Source organism: Pithys albifrons, chromosome 3 (genome assembly GCF_047495875.1).
Source record: "Pithys albifrons albifrons isolate INPA30051 chromosome 3, PitAlb_v1, whole genome shotgun sequence".
Lineage (NCBI taxonomy): Eukaryota > Metazoa > Chordata > Aves > Passeriformes > Thamnophilidae > Pithys > Pithys albifrons.
Window position 1 is genome coordinate 89,601,349 of NC_092460.1, and position 26,016 is coordinate 89,627,364.

Sequence of the window (26,016 nt, forward strand, 5' to 3'; positions counted from 1 at the left end):
TCAAACCTAACCCTCTTATGTTAAAGTTACAATATCCATTACAGTTTTGGGGGGTATTCTGTCTGCCTTTTTGTGGCACTGATCCTTTTTGATACCATTTATATCTGCTCCAAATGCTACAGAGCAAATTCAATGTCTGTTTCATTGAAGGCTGACTCCAGCAAATGTTCAGTGGAATAAACAGTTCTAAAAAATAATAAACAGTATAAACAATTAAATTTAAATTATGAAGCAGATGTGGTGTCTTAATGTTGTATAGAAAAGGCATAATCAGAGTGATTTCAGTGAAAATACAGGGAAACCAGAGTACAGAGCAATTACATGAAACAGGATTATGACCAGGGGTATGAAAAGATTCTATCACAGTGTTTTATGAGTGTTGTTCGTGCTTCTTTATCAGATGTGAATTGTGATGTGTTAATATTTTCTCTGCTGCATGGTAAAATAATGGTTATTTTGTTAAGAAAATGTTACAGTATTTATCAATTGTCATACCTTTGATACCATACTTAGTGTTTAGTCATCAGTTGCTGCTGAAATAGCAGGAACAGACATTTGAAGTTTGAGCATCACCAGTAAATGCATTTGGATTCAATTTGGTAACACTTCTTATGTGTGTGTAATGTCTCAGCTGAAATGTTATAGTGAACAATGTATTTCATTTCCCTGAAATTGTGAGCCTGTGGGAGGCACAGTGAGTTTTGTGATTCCTAAGGAAACTGTGGGCTTCAGCAACTTTTAAAATAAGATAGGAATATTTGTTTTTTCTACTTGGGATACAAAGAGATTATATCCCTAAACTCCACAACACTTAAATGCAGTTTGGAATAAGAGACTGATTACTGAGTTTACAGTTTTTAAGAAATGTGCCAGAATTTGACTTCATAGAAATAATATTTTCTTGGTTATTTTCTCCCCTTTTTATATTTCACGATGGAATTAAGAACAAACACTGCAGCCATGACTTCAGATGTTTCAGTTTTCTGTGGCCTTTCACCAGTCAGTTCAGTTAAATGTATATCAGAATCGTATTTGAAATGGGTACATTTACCTTTATTACAATAAGCTTTTCCTTTATTTTAGACAAAACAGGAAATAGTATAGGATATCTTTCATTTTCTGACTTTCCTGCATGTATGTGCCTCTTGTTGGTGTAAGTGAAGTGTTAGCAGTGCTACATGAGGCTGCTGCTCCTACTACAAAATAAAGCCACTCTACAGGCAAATCCTGTGGTGCTGTGCAGTTCCAGTGTGTCTTGGACAGATTTGCAGGATCATATTACATAAAGGCACTGAATGTCAGAAGTTTCAGTAGGAATTACTATTCTTCCAAAAATGTAAATTAAGGAACCCTTCCCCCTCATTTTTCCAGTTGGTAGATAATAGTGTTAGTATCTGAAGCTGTTCATTCCAGGGAGTGAAATGCAGCCTGAACTACAAAGAGCTCTCATGTCTGCTTGCCACAGCATGTTCTTCCAGGCTTCTGTGTAACAACGACTGCTTTAAAAGCATATTTTGTTGATTAAAAAAAATACAGTAGATCATAAAACCAGAGGCTTGTTTCTAATGTGCGTGAGAACAGTCTTATGAATGCTGAAGCTAGCCCAAGAAAATATTGATTAATTTAAAATCTGTTTTAGTTCTTCAGACAAAGATATGGATAAGAACACGGATGAAGAGCAGCCTTCAACTGCATGTAGCCAGTACCCTAAAGAGGCAGTGAAGAAACGGCAGAACTCGGGTCGAGGTTCTGGGGGCACTGATTCTTCCAAGACCTTCAGGAAAAGCTTCAGGCTGGACTACAGGTTAGAAGAGGATGTAACTAAATCAAAGAGAGGCAAAGATGGCAGATTTGTCAACCCATGGCCAACGTGGAAATCACCAACCCTGCCAAACGTTTTGAAATGGTCCCTCATGGAAAAAGATAACAGCAATGTGCCACGCTCAAAGCAGGTAAATACTTGAATGTTTTCATGGTTTGGACTGGTTCTACCTCTGCTCTAATCAATAAAATGGTACAGTTTCTAACTAATCCTCATGAGGCATATTATGGAGATTTTTCTGAGTCTTACTTTGCTGATTTTATTTTCACTTTATTATTTTCAAAAGGTAGGTTAATACTTTCTACCTCTTTAATTTTTGTTTCCTTTCTGTTCTTTGATTTATCCAGCTTGGTTTGTATTTCTAAAAACAACAAAAGTGGCCCCCTAGCTCAGTCATAAACCACAGTTACACCCTTTCCTTTTTAATAAGTGTTGCCTTATGAAGCATATTGCTAAAATAATTCTTGTTGCATGAAAAAGCTGTGGCATATCTAATTTTAAAAGCTTTGCATTTTTATTCCAGGCTACCATTAAATACAGATGTTACACCTTTTTCATGAAAATGTAATAAGTAGTTGCTGTCACTTATGAAAGTGTTCACAAATCTGATTTTCTATTTCAGTACACCAGGAGAAAAAATTGGGTATGTTAAAACTAACCTGAGGAAAACTTGTCTGAAACACTTAAACTACACTGCCTGTTTACTGGGAAACTCTGTTATTTGTTCTTGGTGTATTGCTTTTGTCAGATATTGTATATAAAGGAGGAGACAGGAGAAGTAACCTCTGAGAGAAGCTTCTTTTCCATGAGGAGTAATGGATACTCGAAAGCCATGGTTGTCTTTGTGGCCACAGGAAGTGTGAGGATGACTACAGTTTGGACAGGATTATTCCTCAGTGTATTTCTGACGTGTTGACTGCACTTCAGAAAAGCTGTGCTGAAACTTGCACAGTCAGAGGCAGCATTTGTTAACAAGCAGGTGTTAATAACACTTTTAAGCATCCAAGAAGGTATGCATAGGCTATCAATCTCACAGTCAGTATTTAGTACAGAGCTTTCAATTTTATCTTACATGAATTACCTGTGAAGGAAGGAATTTGGTCAGTTTTATGGACAGAAGAGCTGTGTTGCCCGTTAACACATGGTGGTCAGAGGTTTAGGGATGTCTTTAAGGATATGAGGCACAGAACATATTTAAGGGAGAAATAATCTTGGCTGTAATTGTTCTTTAGTAATAATAACAAAAAATTTACTTCACAAACAAGCACAACAGACCTATGTCAGTCTTGGGATCCCCTCCAGCAATTTACTTTTTAAAATGTCATGATCTGTACCTTGTAATGGTGACAGAAGTTGCCTCAATGTGTACAGCTTTGGCCACATTTGCATAAAATTCACACCTTGATGTTTTCACTTGCTTTGACCTCTGCCCTACCTGATATGTGTACAGGGCTTTGTCTCTTCCCAGTGCCAGCCAGAAGCCTGGTTGGTGGCTGCAGTGCCCAGAAGGCAATGCTGAGGTGAACTGGGGAGTGCAGGACACACAGCTCTGACAGCAGTGGAGAACTGCAGCACTCCCCTTTAATTTACACTTTGGCCCTACAATAAAGCATGATCAGAAAGAAATTTAAAAGGCACCAGTTGAAAAGCTGTCTCTTGACCCAGCTGGGATTAATTTTGGACTAATTTTATTGTTTGCATGTGAAATTTTTTTCATTAAGTGCCTGCAATTATTCAGGAACTCAATGAAGTAAATCAGAAATAAGAAAACATAGATAGGGATCAATGAAATGCACTTCTGGAGGCCTCAGCTGTTTCAATGCTTGTTCCAACCAGTTTTGTTCCACACCTAAATCAGCCTGTAAAACACATTTGAGCTTGTTTAAAATTCAAACTAAGGGCTCCATACTTTATTTAGCACTGCTAGACAGTATGTCCTTTGAGCAGACTCCTACTTCAGCTCCACATTGAGTGTGCCTAGTGATACCCTCCTATGCTGTGCAGCCTCAGTTTATCTGTACCAAGGACTTTGCATATGTAAAAAAAAAGCATATTATCCAGGATATGTACTTGTACTTCACTGTGGAAAACCTATATATATTATAATCATGTCTTTACAATGAGCCTATATCATTATCCAGAATGCACAGACTTCTTGTATTTTCATTACAGGCATTATTAATAACTTTGTTCAGTGCTGTTGGAGGATTCTTAATGATTAGTTGTTGGATCAACAATTTAGATTGTTCTCATTTCTGCAAAATCCCATGATATTCCAGTATGCACTAAGCACCAAAAATCCCAAGCTAATCAGCTAGTCTTACCAAAGCCTGTCATGTGTTTCTTCTTGCTTTGCATTAGGAAGGAAAGAAGAACGGGGAAGGGGCACAGCAGGAGGAGTTTTTGTATTCAGTGTTGCAGATAAGACAGTATTAAGCACATTTTGCTTCTCTTGGTAGTTGATTTGACATTACTGCCATATTTCATAGTTCTGTTATAATTTGTCTAGTATAATATGTTTCTGGTTAGTCTGACAGAGAACATAATGTACTAAGGCAGGATTAAAGTTCCGTAAGATTCTGTATTTTATTAATTATGTTGTTTTATCCTGTTGTGTGAGTTTTAAGAATTTCATATGAAGTACACTGCTAGTGTGACTTGTGTTTTAATTTCAAATCTTATGAGTTGAGTAATGAGTCCTCATTACTTTAAGAGGTGATTTTCATGTGCTTTTCTAAAATACTAAAAATAAACCCCCAAACAATCTCAAACACAAACCCCATGCACTGAGAAGTAATTTTTTGGTATGATTTACTATGGTAGTTCAACAACCTGCCTGATTTCTGATCTCATCCTCTGAGGAATCATTTATTTGGATCAGAGGCCTGGACAGCACAAGCTCTGTATGAGATCTACAAGTTACACAGCCTTTGTGCTCTTGGTTTGCCTTAAACTTTTGTTCACAGAATTTCTTTTAAATAGGTCAAGATAGCAGTGGTTCGAACTGTGCTCCTCTTTATTTATCAGCCTTCCTGTCTGTGTGACCTTTATAAATGCCTTTTATAGTGATTAGTTCTACCCTTCAATGAACTATTTGAAATACTTAATAGTGTCAGTCCCAGTGACATCCCTGTTAAGCCTTTGTTAATAGTGCAGAGGTGTTGTGGTTTTACCCCAGTAGGTAGCCAGGCCCCAGTCAGCTGCTGACTTAAACCCCCCACACCACTTGCACTCCATTGGAATTGGAAGGGCAAAAATGAGAAAACTTTTGGGTTCAGATAAAGCCAGTTTAATAGGTCAAGCAAAAACTGCATGCACAAGCAATTTGTTCCCTTTGCATGGGCAGGCCAGTGTTTTGCCACCCCCAGGAAAGCAGGGCTGCATCCCATTAACAGCTACTTGGGAAGACAAATGCCTTCAGTCTGAATGTCCCCTCTTCCTCCTTCTTCCCCCAGATTTCGTTGCTGAGTGCAGTGTCCCATGGTCTGGGATATTTCTTTGCAGCTGGGTCAGTTGACCCAGCTGTGCCCCCAGTCAGCTGGCTTGGAGCTGTGTAACCACCGTTCAGCAGCAGCTAAAACATCAGCCTGATGTCAACACTGTCTGCAGCACAAATCCCAAACACAGCTCCATGGGAAATCCTGGGAAGAAATTTAACTCTATCCCAGTCAAAACTTGTACAATATGTTTGAGTCCCAGTTAAGAACTAAGTGTTCACATCTACCAAATGGCCAGTTCTCCATCCATTTAGTACTGTTTATTAATATTCCATGATGGTAAAGTTAAAAAATAGTATGTATAAAATGTCGGCAAAAATAAAGTGAATTAATATAGTTCTCAGAAAAGTCTAACTCTGAAACCAGCTACTTAAAAAGAATACTTTCCATAAAAATTTTATTTAGTGACCTAAATTGTGTTACGACAATTGATTACTAAATTCTGCATCTGAGTTTAATTTCTGTGATATAATCTGATTTGTTGGCTTAGCCATGTGTAGTTTGTTGGTTTGCCCTAATTTCCAGTTTTGAGTATTATATTAGTTTTGTGCATATTCCACTTTCTTTTTAATTGAGGTGTCACAATATAACACTGCCTGTGGTTCAGATTTCTGTGGCCAGTGTTGTTTCCACGTGCTTAGAATGAAATAGAAATAAGAAAGTGAAGCTTCTTTCTTGGAGAAGCAGCCATTTATCTCAGTCTAAGACCCCTACTTGTATGATTTAAGTGATTGTATTGTACTAGCCTTATTCAGCTTTATAGTAAGTTATCTATTTCTTATTCCTGTAGACAGTAATAAAACTTTTTCAGTAGACATGGCTTGTCCATTAGCTCTCAGAAAAAGCAATTTCATGAATATTTTATTATTTACAGCAGAATTGCAAGGGGATGGAGGTGTTTGTGCTTTCTTTTTCCCAACATATGCCTTCCAAATCAATAAAATATTGTGAAGAAAGTAACTCCCCTGCAGCTGTCAGGACTGTTTTAGCAAGTCAACTCCTGGAGTCCTAAACTGTCACGGCATCAGCTGGACTTTTAAGGGAGCACAGGATCAGCCCTGTCTAAGGTCACTGATAGTACTAATCTGTGCTAGGCTGAGAGAATAAGAGCAGCAACCATTGTAAGGAGAGCTTGACTAGGAACCAGCAGTGCTGGCACATTTGTGATTACCAGGGAGAGAAGTGTCAGGACTCTATAGAAGCTGCCTAACACAAAAAACTTGTGAAGCAACATGTAGAGTTCAGAACTGTTTGGGAGGAGAGTCTTACGCACATTGTAGCCAAGCTGGAGATGGTCAGGAACTCTAAGTCTCTTTAGGGTTTTTATTAGGAAAAGTCTTGTTTATTACACATAAACCTTCTGGATAAACATCTCAACCAAACTGCAGTGAAGAGCATAACTCTGGTTCAAAATAAGAGAATGAGTGATGGTTGGGTGATGAGTTCAGTAGGTAATGTACAGCCATGGCCTGCATCGTGCCAGCTTGGGGCTACACATGGAGTCAAATTTGAGCCAGTTGAGGTGAAAGCTGTCTATTCTTCTCCTCTGAATTAATGTCCAGTGAGCTCAGTTCTCTGACCAGTCAGACTTGAGTGGGGACTGAATAACTACTCGTGCCGGAACAAGAGGGGATGTGGGGGAACCTTTCCTTAACTATGTTACACAGGAGAATGGATTTAGGTTGATTTCAAGTCAGTCAAGAGACTATATCCTTAACATGCAGGGAGATCAGTATAGTGATTTATTCAGTAATAATGAAACTTTAATTACCTTACAGGCTTCCATAAAACATCAGAAGAAGCATAGCTAAGTATCTTAAGGTTTATCTTAAAAATGATTTTGTGTTTTATGAATGTTCATTGAATTACTGGCAGCATGGGAAGACAGAATTGTGAAAGGTAACATTAACCAGGTGAGATTAATGTTCACATGCTGCTACAGGACATAATGGGGAAAGAGACAGGGTCTGATAAAGGCTAACAGAGCTTTTGTGGAGTGCTATTAGAAACATGGCATTTTCTTTCACCTGTGACTTATTTGTGTTAGAACTTAGAGGATGCATCATTTAGTTGCAAAAGATAAACCTGGGCATTTGTGAAGTAACAGTCTGTGTGTGTGTGTATATATATATATATTCTTTTTCAGGTCAAGGAAGGCCAACCATTTGCAAAGCTCTCCTGGGATGCTGTTAGTGCCTTGCAGTGCATTCACCGCAATGCCCTCAGACTCTACCAGTATCTCTCCTGGCGTGATGGGATATTCTCCTCTCTCTCTCTTTTAACAGAGAAGTGTAAACATTGCAAAAACCTAAACTGAAATTAGGAGGTAGTAGCTGGGAAAATGGCCATTAGAAACGCTTCTGTTTTGTGCTGCAGTTCCCTGATTGCATAAAAACATAATCAAATACAAGTCTCGACTATATTGATTTGTGCTTTGTACTCAGTTTTTGCTTCATGGCCAAGTACATTCTGAAATTTCTCATGCATATTGTGTTCTTTTTCACTAGGAACTCGACAAAGAGCTTCCAGTGTTACAACCTTACTTTGTTCGAAAGCCGGAACATGCTGGGAAGACGGGATCTGGTATGCGAGTCACGTGGCTGGGACACGCCACAGTTATGGTGGAAATGGATGAACTTGTATTTCTTACCGACCCAATCTTCAGCCAGCGAGCATCGCCCATCCAGCTGCTGGGGCCCAAACGCTTCCGAGGCCCTCCGTGCACAGTGGCGCAGCTGCCCAGGATAGATGCAGTGGTGATCAGCCACACCCACTACGATCACTTGGACTACAACACCGTTGCGAGCCTGAATGAACGCTTTGGGAGCGAGCTGCGCTGGTTCGTGCCCCTGGGGCTGCTGCAGTGGATGCAGAGGTGTGGCTGTGAGAACGTGATCGAACTGGATTGGTGGGAAGAGAACTGCGTCCCTGGTCACGACGCCGTCACTTTTGTCTTCACCCCTTCGCAACACTGGTGCAAAAGGACTGTGATGGATGATAACAAGGTTCTCTGGGGCAGCTGGTCTGTCTTGGGTCCTTGGAATAGGTTTTTTTTTGCAGGAGATACTGGATATTGTTTTGCTTTTGAACAGATAGGTAAAAGGTTTGGGCCTTTCGATCTTGCAGCCATACCCATTGGAGCTTATGAGCCAAGGTATGAAAACGAAAGTTTGATCAAAATACATAAATGAAATTATATACTGATGGCAAAAAATACACCCAGAAATTAAAACTGTAGGTGTGCTTTAATAATAATATACAAGAGAATATAGAGGCCAAAGAAGGAAATTGCTGAGGCAAAGGGATGTTGCTGAATGACAAAAAAAAAAGGCAGGTAATTGTAAGGTGGAGCTGAAATGCCTGGGATGCCTGGGATGCCTGCCTGTGTATGTGTGATGTTTTTGGAGGGTTTTTTCTTCAATGTTAAGCACAGCAAGGGTGAGTCAGCAGTCTTTCTTCCATGAAAAATGTTGAGTTAAAATATGGAATTACTCTATGGCTTTTTTCCTGAAACAGCATCATTAAATCCAGCCCATTCAGATGCATGCCATTTGCTGCATTTTTCTCTTGCTTCAGTCTTTACACTGGTTTTGCAACTTATTTAGAGATAAAGATGATTCAGTTATAGAATGTGAAAGATCAATTTGTTTAGGCATCTCTATCCTACTTATGACTGGTTATCTAAACTTCTAGATGGTAGTGCTCATATCATGCTGGAAGGAAAGTGTGTGTGGGCTGAGAAGGGAAGATAGGGCTCTGAACAGCATGGTAAAAATCCTGTATCTTTAAAGAATTGTTGGGTTCTCCCTCCTGCTTCCCCACCATTCCCTTGCACTATCTCTGAAGTGTACACTCCTTGGTGTGCACTGCTAGCCTGAAATTTTCTCAGGGATGGATTTAAATTTTCAGCCTTAGTGCCTCAAGGCACCAGTAATATGTCCTTATACTATCAAAAATATAGATAAGAAAAACCCCTTTGAAAAAGGGAGCACAATACATGAACTGCTGTTTCATAGGTATGTTGTATATGTTAGTTTCTTGATTCTGAGTGTTCTGTATGTTGTTGAGATGTATGTGGTCATGTTTTTTTGATTAGGTGAGTATATTTTAATTTCTTTTTTATTCTTTGCAACTGACCCAATGAAAGTAAAGAAGAAATTTTGCACTGGATAAGGTGACACAAAAAATTCTTACTTTTTGTTTCGGTAGGTGGTTTATGAAATACCAGCATGTGGATCCTGAAGAAGCAGTAAGAATCCATATTGATGTTCAGGCAAAGAAGTCTGTAGCAATTCATTGGGGGACCTTTGCTTTAGCAAATGAGGTAAATTGCAACGCTATTACGTGAGTTCAGATTTCCAAGTACTACACAGTCATTAGTGAAGCTTTGCTTGTGCAGTTTAACCTACATATCTGTAAATGTAAACTTAAAATGTGAACTTTGTATGAGTGACAAGTTATTACTCTGTGTAGTTTGTTCAAAACAATGCTTAGCCTTTCATAACTAATTATATAAAATATTTCCATGGTTAAGAAAGGACAGAGTTATTGAAACAAATGTGGGGGATTTCTGATATCCAGAAGCTGAGGAACATAACAGGGGGGGACATGTGCCATAATAAAAGCAAACTCAGCAGTGCATCACTTAGAGATAGTAAGAACTGCCTGTCTGTAGGTCAACACAGTATTTATTGATACATGTCTAGTAAATAAATTGAACAGTATTTTTAATAGTTGATTCAGTTAAATATCAGCAAGGATATGAAAAATTGAGTTATTTCGAGTTGCTGATTTTTTAAAAAATTTTATTCCCTTCTTTCCCTCCTTAACTCTTCAGTTCTAAGAAGGTTACCCGGGTACCTTCACAGCAACTAAAAATGCAGTGAATGGGAAGTATCTACATGTGCTTTGATACTGTCTGGTAGCTGTTTTTCTACTTTGTCTTTGCATCAGTTGCACCACTTTATCTTCTAATTTATTCCTGATACTGTGATCACCTGATATGTCATATTTCTGTCCTGGCTATCTATGCTCCCTGCCAGCTCCTTGTGCACCTCCTCCTTGGCAGAGAACACAGTCAGGACTTGGACAGAACCTTTCCTGTCCACGTGTTAATAAACTGTGTCGCTAGTGCCCGTGGTACAGCTGTTACTGTGTATTTAGAAGCGCAAAAAGTAGATGATTTCTCCGTGAGAATGCCTTTTGTGAAATGTAGCGAGTACAAGGCGGTAACTGGAGGGAGCAGCTCTGGCAGGGCCCGAGTGCTCAGCCAGGAGCGCTGACAGTTTGGGATCCCTGAGCGAGGGGAAGCGCCGGCTGCTGGCCGGACAGCGCTCCCTCCGGAGGGATCTGTGAATACACTGAAGGCAACCCAAGTGTGGGTGACAGGCAGTGCCTCGCTAGTTATGCTGCAGCTGTAAATCAGCAGTCTTGTAATTTAAAAACATTAAATGAACCCAAAAGTTTTAATTTGACCAATATCCTTTTTCTCCCCCCATTTTTTAGAAAGCAGTGATTTCTTTTCCCCCCAAAATGCCACAGTGGTAATTTTCCCCTCACATTATTCTAATTTTTTTCCAGTATTACTTGGATCCTCCGGTTAAACTGAATGAAGCTCTTGAAAGATACGGCTTGAAAAAAGATGACTTCTTCGTCTTAAGCCATGGAGAATCCCGGGATCTGGGTACAAATGACATGTTTGAAAACTGACAGAGTAGCGGTTCTCTGTAAGCCCAGTTTGATTGGAACTAGCAATTAATGTTACAAATACTAACATGATGTGCTTACACCGTAGATTTTTTTAGATTGGATTTCTAGATGCCAGGTTTGTCAGTTTCAGAGCTAAAACTTGCTTACCAATTTAATGACAAATTTTACTAGTTAATTTGTTTATAAATTTTGAGAGGTGGTATAAAAGTGGTTAATATAAGATGTTGTCTGGGAATAACTTGAGGTTTCAACTCTGATGTACACCACTGATAAAGTTTTATTTTTACACTTCATCTTACCTGCAGCGGCAATAATGACCTCAGCACAGGACATATTTGTAGGGTTAATGGCTCACTTGAATTAATCATTGTTAGACTGTCACCTCCCACTTGTTAGTCTTCAGGTTCTGCCTTGCACCTTGATAGCTTCACTCTATGTTTTGTGCGATAGAGTCTTCCAATACAGCTGTGCTGTTAAAGCACAAGCACAGTAGAATTGTTTTACTGAGTGTTTCTTCATTTTCATATATTGATGAACCACAAAAGCTGAATTTTACAATGATCCAAGAAATGTGCCTTTTAAAGAGAGAGATAATTTAATATTGCATCATGGATGTGTAAAACTAACTGCTGGCCAGAGTATCTGCACATTTTCATTGTTTTGTCCATGTTTTTAAGATAGGTCTGAATGTGTCAAATGCAGCACATGAACTGGAACGATCCCTTAATGATGCTTGTCTGTGCATTGACTCAGCCTTTTTCTGAGTTTGGGGTTTTTGGGTTTTTTTCCCTAAGTGAAAAGTCTTAAGCAAGGGCTGTGGTATTTTTTCTTGTAGCTTCCCTATAATTTTAAAGTTGAATGAGAGATTACAACATTGTTCAGTATTATAAAACTTGGCTAAATATATCTGTATAAAATTACCATGCTAATTCACAAAATTAAAGCCTATTGTTGCCAATAAAAAGGGTTGTTATTCTCCTTCGTAATTCATTGGCAGATCATTTTTTGTTTATGGTTTGTTTTGGTTTGTGGGATATAGTCATTGGTTGGTTTTGTTGTTTTTTTTCTATTGCTATGCATTACATTTTATTTTCATATTTCATGAAGATAAATAAAATTTTTAAAAAAGGACACATTATGTAAAGACAAGAACTTCTGGCAACTCATTAAAACTAGTTAATGAGATTTCATGCTAGGAACAACCTGAAGTAACCTTTTAATGGTAGACAGTTATCTCTTAGGACTTCACAATATAAATATTTTTAAGTCTTACAGATCTTCATATCAACAAAGAACAGCACAAGGAGGCAAAGATGAGTTAGTCCAAGTTCATGCTGAGGAGGGGTTCTGGAACAGAGTTACACTTATATGTAAGAAAAAGCAGCTTCTTTTCCTTTGGTGGGTTTCATCTTTGACAAACATGAATATTTATTTCTTTGAAAAGGTAATTCTAGTGTCATAGTGATATATTCACCAGAATTTGTTCAAAACTGTTTTAAAACTACTCTGACATTCAGTGTTGATTTCAGGAGGGTATTTCAGGTGAAGTCTCTGTTGAGCCTTGTATTTGCACAAGAGCTTCAATTACCATTGGGGTGATATAATGCATATTACATGTTCATAATTTTGGGGAGTTCTTCAATGGACAAGGTTAAAACTAAGGTTGGCTGTGTTATGGGTTGGTTTTTTTTCCTGTTTTCAAAATCATCAATAGATTATTCTGTAAAATTATGTGCTTCAGAAAGAGTGAGTCTCAAATGCAGCACAGCCAGATAAGCAGCCACATAGTAGAGAAATACTGACTTACACGGATCAGAGACTAAAGGTCAGTGATGACAAGAGTTCTTTTGAATCTATTAATTCACATTTTTAGGTAGAATGGCGACTGTTATGTTTTGCTTGGTGCTGGTAAGATTCCATTCAGGGTGTGGAGTAAGGAATAAAAAAATTAGACATCCTTGCATGAAGGCACTTTGGAGATTCTTGCATGACTTCAGAACATCTCAACAGCGTTGTTCTACAAAGAAAGCATTTTAAAATAGGTCTTTCTAGACCAGAAAAAAAGACAACTGAGACAACACTAACAAGGTTTTATGTATTTTTAGAAAAGGTCACTTGTTTCTGTCAGCTGTCAAAGCAAAGGATAAGAGATCAACTCTAGCAAAAAGGTTATATTTAAAAAACTTTTTTTTAGGTTGGAGAACAAGGAAAGGGACAGCTGGACATCTCCTTTGCTGAGGTAAATAAAACATATATCAGCTATGCCTACAACACACTAGTCTTACCGTCTTGTCCAGAGGGGAGAGTGGGATTGGTAAATTCTTAGTGTCTGGCCTAGCCTTTATTTTGCTTTGTTAAATTCAGCAGCAGAAAACATTAAGTGTACAGAAAGTGATTCTAATGTAACTTGCTCATTACAAGCTGTACAGTGTTTGAGGAGCAGAGGGAAGGAGAAAGGCAAGTTCACTGTCAGTACAGCAGTTGTCACAGTTCTGCCTGGGAATCATGCCAACTTCTATTTCTGCCTTAACTGTACCCTGGTGAGTTAAAACTACCTATGTGGACAAATTAGATACATGTAGCTTTGCCCCTCTATTGATCAGGGCATAGGTATGTCACAGTTTCAAGGTCCTTTTTCTTGCAGTTTTAGCCATTTGCAAAGTCACCTTCTGAAAATCAGAATCTATTGCATTACAGAAAGTGAAAATGGGAATGTTTTATTAAGAGCAGAGTGGGCATATTAAGTTAGAAAGATGAAGCACCTGGTAACAGTTTAGGTGATATAGTTCTTTTAAAAATGGTACAAAATCTTTTACAGTGATGTTTGTATGTATTCCACTTCATTTTGAATTAATGCTTCACTGTTGACTAAAACTTTATGGGGGCTAATTCAGCAGAAGAACTTATTCCAATGATATTCCAGTTGCAGAGAAAACAAAAAAGAGTAAAGTTCTCCAAGTAAAGCAGGCTCAGTGGCTGCTACAGAACGGGAAGCTTTTGTAAGAATGTCTGCGATACTGCTCTTGTAGACTCTGTTACAAAGATGAGAATACTGAAGTGCAGTTGCAGATAATCTTTTGTCTCCTAATAAAATATTTTTTAAAATATGCCTGCTTTCCTTAAAGTGACAATTTTAAAGCAATATAAAATCATTCCAATTTTTGTTCAAGTGTAGAAATCTTCCACAGTTCTGATTAACTGCACTGCAGTTAATTAAGCTATTGATTTTCTCTTGCTTGTAAAAAAAATCTGCTATGCTCTCTGTATTAAATACTGTTTTGTAGTAACTGATTTGTGCCTACTAATATGGTGGTATTCAGGGGTGTTTTTTGTCATTGTTTCATTGTCTGCTTGATGAAGGTTTTTTTAGCATAGCACTCCCAAGATTAAATATTTCCATCAGGTCAGGCTGTTTTTAGAAAACAACACTATTGTGTTAATATTTTCACAACTTGTTCTTTCACTTCTGTATCAGGGTGATGCAGCAAAGAAGCCAGTTTCTGAGTGAAGGGGGCAGAGTCCCTGCACAGTGTAAAGAAAATTGAGTCTTCACTGTATTGGTCCTCAATCGTGGTGCCATCTTCATTGTTCATGTTCTTTTTCAAGTTTGCAGCAAATGCCAGGGCTCTGAGCAGAATGTCTCTGTTTGTACAGTTGTCAAAAAGTAACAGCAATGATGGCACCTAGGATGTTCAACAAATAGTCCTTATTTAATCATCAGCAGTAAGTACGTGTAACTGAATCTAACTTTAGAAAATGGAAAAAGAAATTGCACCTAAATCAGAAACTGTATGAAATCCTAGAACTTCATGTGTTGTGAAAGCATGTCAGAAACTTGCACAGTATGCACATTTCCTCTTTAGAAAAGACTGGCTTGTGCATCAATAGCCTAATAAACACTTAATATTTTCAATCTCCAAAATGTAGCTGGCTGGAAAATTCCCATTGGGAGGAGAGGGTCTGCTTTCCTTCTCAATAACGTTGATTTTGCCCTCTGGAGTGATCTGCATGTTTTTATGTTAGCACATCTGGTAAATGAGAAAAGGATACACTTGCAATAGAACTGAATATTTAGCTACCAGTATATCTAGAGTAGCTCTGCTCATGGCAGGTAGCTTACAAATACAGGCCACTGTATGTTTTAAGAACTTCACTCTGGTAAGGAGGAAGAGGATGCAGCCCCTGACTCTTTCTTTTGATAAGGAAATGAAACAAACCTGCCAAGGACAGCACAGCAGATGTGGCATAAAGTTCTCCATGAAAACATAAGTAAATGCACAGAGAAAGTTCACTTAGAGACAATGGCTTTATGGATGCACTTGAGTAAAGGGGTGGGGATTTCAGTGGAATTTGGTTGGTTTTGGTACAGTACGTTGGCCACAGAAACAGCTGCTGAGAAGGATCATTTACAGTACTGGTTCTATTTGGTATCTGTACCTGCCTTTCAATCTATATACCAACTGTGGGTGTGGAAATGAGGTTTGGGGTTCCTTACACATATTGCCAACTGAAGTATGTGGTACTACCCATTTGGTGGCAAGGGAAGGTTAGAACAGGCTTCAAGTTATCACTGATTCTCTGTGGTACACCAGAAGCACAGCCAGCTGTCTCCAAGGGCTTAGGTCCTGTGCACTGCTAGCTACTAATTTTAACCACGTACTGCCTAAAATTTTATTTTGGAATTGCATATAGTATTTCTAATACATTAAAATTCTTCTAGTGCACACACATATCTAAACAGATACACACGTATGTATTCTAAAATTAAAATGAAGAAGCAAGAACCTTACTTGAGCTCTGAGAAGATGTCTTGTCGTGGCTGGGTTTGCAGATAAATTCACAAGTACTTTCAAAACTTGAATCTGAAATGAGGAACATACAAGCTCAAAACAGTAAGTACATCAGTAACAGGCAGCAATAATATCAGTATTGACTTGGAGAGGAAAAGGGAGAGTGGATCAACTAACATCTTAAGTTGTGCACTTCTTTGGTATAGGGAAAACCAAGGTATAGACATGTCAGAAGCACATTCATTTTGACTTTAACATCAAAGTAAGATAGATATACAGCTCCCAGTAGGCAAAATGGAGAGTATTTTTAAAATACAGAGAGGATGTTTAAGTACTATATTTAAAATTATCAGCATATACAAATGTACCTTTGGACTTTCCTGGATCTTGTGACATGAATGTTTAAAAACTGGGAAAGGGCCAAGTTCCTTATTGTACTTAAGTAAAATAGGTATGCTATGTTTAGTGGAAATCTGTGTTTTGAAAAACTGGCTTTGATGTGATAGAACCACCATGTACTGTACGCTGATGGCACCAGGACAGCTTGAATAAATGCTGAGTTTGGTCCCTAACTGAAGCTCTCGTTACAATATTACAATAATTCACAAATAAGCACAGTTTCCCACTGCAGTCACTAGAGTTGCAAAAGGTGTAATAAGCATAAGGGAACAAAAGTCTGTAACTTTGGATCACTGCTCAGCATGTTGCCCTAGAGAGATTCATGCATCAGTGAACCCTTTCCCATGCAGATTCTCCTTGCTCTGGGATGCAGTAGCAATGTTTAGAGCAGAAGAGAATTCTGTGGCTGCAGTAGCAAAGGCACAGAACAGAGTGCACCCTGCACTGCTTCATTAGAGCTCTGCCCTAAGGGTTCCACTACCAAGACTCCCTTCTCGCCCCCTTTTTTGAATTTATATTCTGAAAGTAATACAGATCCATTTTAGTGCACAAAATCTGTATCTGCTACGATTAATGAATATTTGGGTTTTGTTAGCACAGTCTAAACCATTTTACAAAAACACTAAAAAAGGAGGCCAGTAAAGCAGCTTCACAAATGGCTTGTAACAATAACACCACCCAGTACCTGTGTCCTTTCAGTTCCTTCTGAAAGCAAATGAAGAAAGCATGGAATTGAGTTTGTCATCTTTTCATGGTAGTCATTGGTAACAGACATATTTGTCAACAGCCTGAGTCCAGCCAGCTGCAGATCAGAATTCAGGGGAGCTGACTCAACGTTCCTACAGACTTGTTTAATATATACCTGGGGAAAGGTGAAGGAGATAAAGAGAATACAGTTTTTGATACAAGCTCACTAACCTTTCTGAAACATAAATTGCTCTGAAAACCTTCATTGCTTTGACTCCATCTCAGAAGTGGCACAGCTGCTTTAAGGAGTTATTTAAAAAATCACTTACAGCAACTAACATCTAAAATGTTGAGAACAAGCTAAAGATAAGACTTGGAATTAAATTGTTTCTTCCAACCATATGGCCCCTTACTGAAGCATTCTGTAGGAACAGTGATGACAACTGACATTAACAACTATTTTTACGAGATTTTCTTTTGTATGACAATATACAATCCATCTTGGAGTCCTAACTAAGAAAGAATTTACTTTGCCTTTACTAAAGGAGTTATTTTCTACCTAGACAAATACTAGCAAGCACTACTTAATAAAAGCTGCTCATTGCTAAAGATGCTGCAACCTACTACATACAATCACACTGCCTTTTTATCAAGCTACTGAAAAAAAACCAGTGGAAGTCTTCAAATCTGCCTCAGCTCACTGCCTGGACACTTGAGCTATTCATTAATCTGGTAGTGTCAAAAGTAGCTTTTTTTTCTTGATGCTTAGTCCTTTCATATCTATGGCATCTACTATATTTACCAGTGGAACTTGTTATCATTTATACACACTGTTCTTTAAAGATGAAAATATCACCTGAAAAATTCATTTCATACAAACCCAGGAGCTCAATTGCTGTTTTCTTGTCCCTTGCCCAAGGAGTCCTGCCAAGTTCAGTCTGCAATCCATTCTATTAAACAACCACTGCTGATGTTCCAGGTATGTTTGGAAATCATTTTGACTCACGTAATTTCACTACAAACTTAGCAGCACAATCTCTGTTTAATAGGATTTGTTGGAAGCAGAACACAAGCTGCCTAGTTTCCTGTCTTTTAAAATAAAAGTGCCAGCGAAGCAATGCATTTCTGAGTTATCTTTTCACTCTCGGGACACACAGATCATCCACACCTGCTGACTTGTATGTCTGTCATCAAAACATTTTGGCATCCTGGCTTGTCTTTAACAAACATGCTGAAGGTTCTCTACTATCTCCTGTGCCTCGATTACTTTGATTTTTCCTTTTAATCAACTTACCTGTATCTTTTCCTGATTTTTAACATTCATACTCAAATTATTAAGCGCATTTAGTGCTTTTTCTTTAACTTTGGGAACACAATCAGAGAGCATCCCTCCAATAACAGAAAGGCCATCCAAATTTCGGATTATATCCTGAAATATAAAAGATATTTAGTAAGATGTTTAAAACTTTAAATCAAATGCTGAAATATTTTCTCAATGTTACCATTTTAACAAAAATGGAATGTGTGAATGGCAACTTCCAGACTGCTCTGTTTAAAGAGAGACTATGAGCAGATACTGCTTTATTGCTTCCCCTGAGATTAAGAATGGTCGTGCTTAGGGACAAAGTATTATCTGATGATACTGCACAATGGCACAACACCTTTACTTTTAAAATCTGGCTTGCAAAGCATGCTTAAAGCATTTTAGATTATAAAGAATAAAAGCAAATTATTGCATAATGACTTTACAGAACAGCTGAGCCACAGTACCTAAAAGTCCTGACTAAACAGAATTTCAAAATGCAGTATCATATAATTATGGTAGAAGTTCAGAAACTTTTTCTTTTCCATTACACTTGATTTTGCTACTATTTTAATCTTTCTTAGACTGTCCATGAAAAAAAATTTACTGCTTTCAAGAAAATGAAAAACGGGTCAATGGGCCTTGGGCTTCAGTTACATTCCAGTCTATGAGATTTATATTAACAAAACAGCTTTGAGAAGCCAAAATACACAGCTGTCATAAGTACCATACAAAAAGGACAAAAACCATAAAATTCAGTGGGACCATGGAGATTAAAAAGACATGAAAATCTGCATCCAGTTCAAAGTTTTTCTGCATCCTGTGTCCAAATGATTTGAAGATACCTGAATAGCTGGAAAATTACTAATATGTAAACAGCATACAACTTTGTGAGGATAAAAAATCAGTTTATCTCAGTAAATTTCAGATGTGAAACAGAAAGTATCAAATTCTAATTCCACATAACTGTAAGCAAAAAAAGATGTATTTACAGCACTTTCAAAATATAAAACTCTATAAGGACTTGAAGTTGTCCAAATTATGCTTTTATAAATCCTGTGAAGCTGGTAAATTATATTATTTGGGCTAGCAGAAATTAAGGCACAGACATAAAATGGATTTTAGAGCACAGGCCATCATAGCTTTCAGTCCTGCATTGCTCTTCAGCAAAACAGCACCTCTCATCTGCCAGACTGGCTGGCATTGGACATGTTGTTTTCTACAGCACAATACTCACTTGATTTACAGAGAAGGCAGCACTGTTGCTGAGAGTGATTAAAGCTTGCTCTTGAATTAATGGATCATCTGTGGCCTGCAGCAAATGAATAAGCTTCTGTAGAGTGTCCGCATCCACGCTCAGGGTTGACACCGGAGGACTGCTGTCTGTCAGGGTTCAAAAATTAAATACTTGATGCCAAGCTTGAGACATTTCACTTGGTTATCACTTAACATTTCTTACAAAGATGAAATTCAGCTCTCAGTTGTAGGACACATTGTTCTAAGTTTGTACCCAACCATCATCTCATGGTAAAAAGACTGTTTTACAACAGCAAGATTTCCATTCTTTTTCCTCAAGTCCTCTAATTACCTCTTTTGAAAGTAGAAACTAAAAGGAACACACAATTAGAGCTTGAGAAATGTGACTCTCTGGTTAACCAACAGCAAATCTCCCATTCAAAATTATTAGGAATATTCACCAAACATGTTTGGGATTTTTTATTTTTTTCTTGTCCCCTGAAATGAAATATGTAAATCTATCTGGGCACTGTAGGAAAACAAAACTTCTGATTGGCAGACTACTACTTCCAAAACTTAGAATAATGACATATTGCTAGTCCCCTGAGGTCCTTTGACAAAGGAACAGCCACACAATGTTAGGAACATTGCTGGTCACAGCATCATCACTCAAACAACTGAGGAAGGCTGTTTCTGAGTCAGGTTGATGTTATGAAGCACCTGGCTCTCATAAAAGGGTGATACAAATGCCATCAAAGGCCATTTTCACCAGGCTGGACGCAGAACTATTTAGCTAAGCTGAAGAGCCCGGAGACCTATGTATGACTGCTGGACTAGTCATAGCTATGACTTCTGGGAAGCAAACCAGTCCTTTAAATTCCACAGATTTGCTGCCATCACCTCACCAGGCAAACACCACAGTATTCCTTCGGGGTTAAAAAAAGGAGATAAAAAAACAGGTCAAAGTTAATTATGATAATCCAAGAGCTCACTTCAAAAACAAAATCATTTTCCATCCTCATCCTCATCTAAACACTTTGTTTAGCTTTGAATTACAGGGGGTACACAAATAACTTTAATAATATAACAGCAAATCAGCCCATTAAGTAAACACAGTGATCAGACGCATGCTTGGGGGGATTTAAAAAAAATCATACAAATGAAGGCTTTTCTAAAACTAATCCAGGCCCCAGAGTCCTCCGAGGTGCCGCACGGCTGTGGGAAGGAGGGAGGGCCGGTGGGCAGCTCCGAGGCACCGCCCCTGGCAGGGCAGGGCAGGGCAGAGCAGGGCGCGATCCGCCTGCGAGCCGGGCCTGCACCACCCTGCTCGCACCTGCGTTTCCCGCACCTGCGCTGCGCTGCTCTCACCTGCGCTGCCTTCACCTGCCCCGCCCTGCCCTCACCTGCCGGCGGGCCCGGGGCTGCCGCCCCTCGCCGCTCCCGCCGCCACAGGCAGTAGCAGGCGCCGGCCCCAGCCCCGAGCAGCGCGGCCGCCATCGCCGCCCTCAGCGCCGCGCCCCGCGGCTCCGCCATCGCCGCCAAGCACCGCCCGCCCAAGCACCGCCCCATCCGGCGCGGCTCCCGCCGCTTGTGTGAGGCAGTACCGTGTGAGGGGCGAGGGACGGGCTCGGCCGCAGCGCCACGCGAGCCTCAGAGCAACGATGTGGGGCAGCGTTTGTTCCACAGGAAGGAATCACCCGCGCCGCCTAGGCCGGCATGGCCCCGCTCCGCGGGCAGGCTGCCCCTGGGGGCGGGTGGGAAGGGCTGCCCTGCGCCGTGGCCCCCCCCTCCTGCGGGGGCACATCGTCCCCGGAGGTGGGGGACACATCATCCCCAGAGGTGGGGGCACAGCCGTGTTCGCCGCCCCTGTCCCCGCCACTCGCTGGTGGTTCGGGGATGTTCAGCCCGGCCCCCCTGGAGCCGGCGGGCCCCGGGCCTGCCCCGGCAGCACCGCGGACGGGACGCGCCGTCCCCGCTTCCCCACGAAAGGTCTCCTTGTCCTCCGCAGCGCCCCGGGACGGGCTCGCTGTGCCCTCAGCGCTGGCCGGGGCATCACACCCCTCATACCTCTCTCTGCTGGCCTGGGCCATGTTTTTGTTCTGCTCCTTTTGTCACTGGCCTGCCTCGAACAATTTATGAAAACTTCACAGACAGAAACAAGGTGGAACAAGGTCATTCTGCTTTTAAATCCATGTTTAAACGAGAATTGAAATGAGGGCAAACCCATGAACTGCGTTGGCACCTTCCTTGATGTGCTTAAGTTCTTCAGTGTTAATTACAGAAGCACCACTGGATTTCCCTCCTCCTCGGGTGATGTTGGTGCAATCCGTGGTTTTCAATGGCGTGTCAAAGATACAGGTGGTGCCGGACAGACACTTCAGGTACTGGTGGATTAGGTGTTTTTGTTGGCACAGGAGTAAATAAATTTCCACGACGTATTAGAGAGTGAAACTGGCACAACGTGAAGGACTGTGGGGAAAACAGAATCGGTGGGTTTGCCCTTGGGATTATTAACGTGATGCTCTGTGTTTCTTTAGTTTCCTTCCTGTTTGTCACGTTCGCCTCTGCCTATTTCCAAATCTGCAGCAGCTGTTTTTCAGTTTCCTTCAAAGAAAGAAAAGCACCATACACAAGTACAAGATTAAGAGACATCCTGATACTTTTAAGTTACCAGAATAGACCTCATTTGCAAGCAGCTATTACAGTCAGGATTTCCATGGAAACATTAATAAAGAAATCTTGAACCAATTAGAATAATTACAGAGCAGTACTACCATGCAGACCGAGTAGCTCTCCTGAGAGTCTGTCTCTAGATCATGCTTTGTTTTTTAAGCACAGAAAACCCAAATATAAGATCTGCATGAGGTGCATTGCTTGATTCAGCTCTTCAAAAATAGCTCATATCTACATTTCCCTGCAAAAGATACAGTATTATAACTATAATACAGCATTGTAGCAGCAGTGGCATTAAGTTAATGAACTAAAAATGGAAGAATTAAGAATAAGATTAAAATGAGATTCTTAAAGGAAAAGAACCAGTTAAAAATTACCCTGGGTAAGATCTTTTTTATCTTTTTTTTCTTGTTTCTTAGAAGTTGGTGGTTGCTGATATCTAGCTATATTTCTAGTTCATTATATTTTAATTTCTTTAGGAAGTTACAGTATGCGTGGTGTGAAGGTAAATGAGAGGATACTGGTCCTTGTATTAAGGAACATCAAAGCTAAGATAAGGCCTTTGAACATTTATACACATGTTCTCAAAATAAAGGATACAGAGTTCTAAGATGGTCATTTGTTTAAGTCTTTTTATGATGAGGTTGTGGTTTGGACATGGAGTCCAAGTAATCTTGTCCAAATAATTTAGGATTCCCTGCTGCGTCTGAGCATTTTCTTTCGGCCTGATTTCTCTCTTTCACTTCTCATCCAAATTTATGGAGTATTCATTAAAAGTCAGACAAACTGTAATCCTGCAAACACTCTGTATATGACAACTTTCACTGTTGTTAGTACCTGTATTAAAGTGTTAGAATTAAATATGGATGCAGAACTGGCCTTATATTTTTCTGCTGTGTGACCCAAATTGATTTTGCCATGAAGTGTAGATGGCTAAAGTGTTAAAAAGAAGAATGAGTGAGAAACATTCATGATAGACTCCTTCAGGTTGCTGAGAGTCTTGTAGAAGTCTAATAGAAACAGCCAGACTTGTACAGATATAGTTGTTTGGCATAATGGACATAATTGTTTAGAGTTTTACATGTGATCCAAGCAACACTGACGAGTACCTGAATGAGGATTGCAAGGCCAGGTGTCACAAGTTCTTCCTTAATTAAGTAACTAACATTCTAAAATGTTAAACAGAGGCATTGAAATCCAGTATACGGCTGGATAGTTTGGATTTATTGTGTGGGAGACCTTTCAGAAAATACAAAGGAGAAGTCGTCTGTGTTTGCTTGAAAAGGGGAGAAAACAAAGGCAAACAAAACTTCAATAAAAAATGGCATACATATGACAGACATGTACTGCTTAATCCAGCAGAGGGAGTAGCTGACCAGCGCTGGGATTGGCTTTGGGAAATCTGTCCATAGGAAAATTTGTGATGAAAGCCATTTAACTGTCTATTAATTAATAAGATACTTTATCTCATGAACTACAATGATAAGTGATGGATTTTTAATATTTTCGTAATATAGTCAACCATCAAAATATACCTTGCAAATTAATTTTTTGTTAAGAACACTGAAATTATGCTGAAATCAGTGGGTTGATTGGAGTTGTAAATATTCAAGGTGTCTAAACTGAAGACAGTGGCCTTTCATTTTGTCTGTGCACAAATAAATAATTTTCTTCACCTTTTCATATTGGTTTTAACTTAGATTTATAGAATGCTTCTTTGAAAATAATTCAAACCCTTGCTCCAAATTGATTTAATAGTAGCAAGAGGCCATGTCTTGAAAGGGAAGTACTGTTGCATGTCATGTTGTGAATTTTTCACAAGTTTATAATTTCCATTAAATATTCACTTAAATAACTGCAATTTGTCCATACACTTTAAACAATCAATATACTTTGAATTTCCTTGCTATTTATGAACTCTTAAGTCCAAAAGTAAATGGTCCATGTCCTTTAGCTGAAGACAAGCTAAAGAACAAATGAGAAAAATGGTTCATTGGTTATTATGCATTATTACTAAAAGATAATGTAAAGTTGTATGATAAAACAATCCTGAAAACAAATATTTTTTAAGTTGCATTTCATTTACAATCAGATTTGGTTACAAGATCAGTTTTTGCCCAGCTTCCCATTCAATGTACTCATTACTCCACAGTATTGAACTTGTTTTAAATTCTGATTTTCATGAAGTAAATAAAATTATCCAAGCTTCTATATATTTTTTTCTCTAGCAAATATTAAAAGCAATTACATTCTTAGTAGGAATTGTTAAAGAAATGCCATATATTTTATTACTATCCTAAACACAGTGCTTTGAAGTCTAGCAATTGAAACATGCTGATATATGCAATATTACCTTTAAAAATTGAAAGGGAAGGTAAGTGATAAAAAGAAATGCCTCTATTTTGTACAATTTTAAAAGATGCTGGTAAACTTCTGTTTATTTTAACAGTTTCATAACTAGATGCTACTTTGCTGTTTGTACCAAGGTGTTAATTTGTAGCTTCTTTTTGCAGATGCTGCTTTGTGGGGTATTTGTTGCATGTCCAGGAGATCCACTTACATTTTTGGAAGACAAGCTCAGAGAAATAATGGCAAAGGGATTAGATGGTATTTTATGGTACACAGTAAGTGATTGTGTGTATGTGTTATGTAGTTTATAATACTGAGCTTGGTCTTTTAAAACCTGCTAATGGTGCAGCATCTACTGTGTAGACTGCAACTTAATAGTTAATAGTTAATAGTGCTTTTTTTCCTCAATGGCATATGATACTTCAAATACAGTAAGACAATATCACTAGAAACAAAGAAAATATTTTTCTTTTGATACCTATGTGTTTTTTGTTGGTGGGCTCCTTTTGTTTATTAGCTTGCCTGTTTTTGTGGGTTTTTGGGAATTTGTTTTGTTTTGTGTTTTTGTCTACAGAATATCTAATGAATATGACCTCCAATGCTCCTCCTTGCTTAGTAGGTACATTAAACCCTTACTTTTGTGCTAATCAAAACTGAGGTGGTGTTACTTGTTTTAACTTCATTGCTGTCCACAGTGTATTTACCAATGTGAACCAGGGATGTGGCCTGCAAGCACTGCATCTTTAACTGGAGTGTTTTGTATATTTTCTCCTCTTTGTGTTCTTTCACCTTTTCAAATAAAGACATCACATCATGAGATAAAAAAAATTAGTTTTGTTTACACTGGAAGCTTAGAAAATAATGTGATTGACTTAAATGGGAGCATTTTTTGGTCTCTACAGCATGAGCAACTTTTATAAGCTAAAAATGCTATCTGAGTATTTAAAATATGTTTCACAGCAAGGACTTTTTCTCAGACCTGTTATCATTTTTTGCCCACTGTTGGAAAGAAAGCCCTTGATTAATTTATAGTTAGTCTGTACCTGACAAAAGAAAGAAAAGGTGCCTTTGTATTCTTAGCTTACTGTGCGGGAAACAGGACACAAAAGTTTTGAATATTGTGAAATCTTATGTTCTTACCTTTTACTGAGGCATGTTCATAACTCTGTACAGCTCCTTCTCTTTCTACTTTAACTTGTACTTATAATTAATAATTTCATGGGTCAGATATGCTTCAAGAAAAGTTTTGTTTTGTTAGTATGCAATCTTTAGAGTTTAAAAATTCTCTTCCATTGAAGTTTTTGAATACCAGGAAAAAACTTCTGTTGATGCAGAAGGAAGAGCAACAATCTGTGATGGTGTTTGCACTGACATGAGTCACAAAGAAGATGGAGTGCCCTTGCTATGTTACTTACTGGACTTCATCCAAGAATGCAGTTTCATTTGTAGGTGCCACAGCTGTGCAATAATCAAGCCTGATCTTTTAGGGTAACATCAGGATTAAGCTGCAAGAAAACTTTAAATATTGAGAACTTCTACTGAGATAGTGGT

At 38.8% G+C, this 26,016-nt stretch overlaps 3 protein-coding genes across 7 annotated transcripts in view; 2 read left to right on the forward strand and 1 right to left on the reverse strand.

Annotated features, from left to right (window-relative positions):
* NAPEPLD (N-acyl phosphatidylethanolamine phospholipase D) overlaps positions 1–16,381 on the forward strand; it is a 37,443-nt gene extending 21,062 nt beyond the window's left edge. For all 5 annotated transcript variants that reach the window (XM_071552687.1, XM_071552686.1, XM_071552684.1 and 2 more), the window contains 4 exons: positions 1,640–1,952; positions 7,827–8,473; positions 9,529–9,643; positions 10,900–16,381. In XM_071552687.1, coding sequence (XP_071408788.1) covers positions 1,656–1,952; positions 7,827–8,473; positions 9,529–9,643; positions 10,900–11,028 — 1,188 coding nt within the window. In that variant the 5' untranslated portion in view covers positions 1,640–1,655 and the 3' untranslated portion in view covers positions 11,029–16,381. The remainder of the gene's footprint in view (positions 1–1,639; positions 1,953–7,826; positions 8,474–9,528; positions 9,644–10,899) is intronic.
* On the reverse strand, positions 13,410–20,985 carry ARMC10 (armadillo repeat containing 10). Its single transcript, XM_071552690.1, has 6 exons — positions 20,847–20,985; positions 19,445–19,590; positions 18,199–18,333; positions 16,903–17,079; positions 15,819–15,890; positions 13,410–14,711 (listed from the first exon to the last, which is right to left on the reverse strand). Exons 1-6 carry the CDS (start codon positions 20,974–20,976, stop codon positions 14,457–14,459), a joined length of 915 nt encoding a protein of 304 aa, XP_071408791.1. The 5' UTR covers positions 20,977–20,985; the 3' UTR covers positions 13,410–14,456.
* Positions 20,986–21,781: 796 nt separating this feature from the next.
* Positions 21,782–26,016, forward strand: part of FBXL13 (F-box and leucine rich repeat protein 13) — a 40,705-nt gene continuing 36,470 nt past the window's right edge. The window contains 1 exon segment of the mRNA XM_071550091.1: positions 21,782–21,824. Coding sequence (XP_071406192.1) covers positions 21,782–21,824 — 43 coding nt within the window.

Coding starts and splice junctions, on each gene's coding strand:
- ARMC10 (XM_071552690.1), bottom strand. CDS start 20,976: ATGGCGGAGCCGCGGGGCGCGGCGCTGAGGGCGGCGATGGCGGCCGCG. Junction 19,591..20,846: donor AGCCCCGGGCCCGCCGGCAG/GTGAGGGCAGGG, acceptor GAACCCTGACAG/ACAGCAGTCCTCCGGTGTCA. Junction 14,712..15,818: donor GACATCTTCTCAGAGCTCAA/GTAAGGTTCTTG, acceptor TGAACATCCTAG/GTGCCATCATTGCTGTTACT.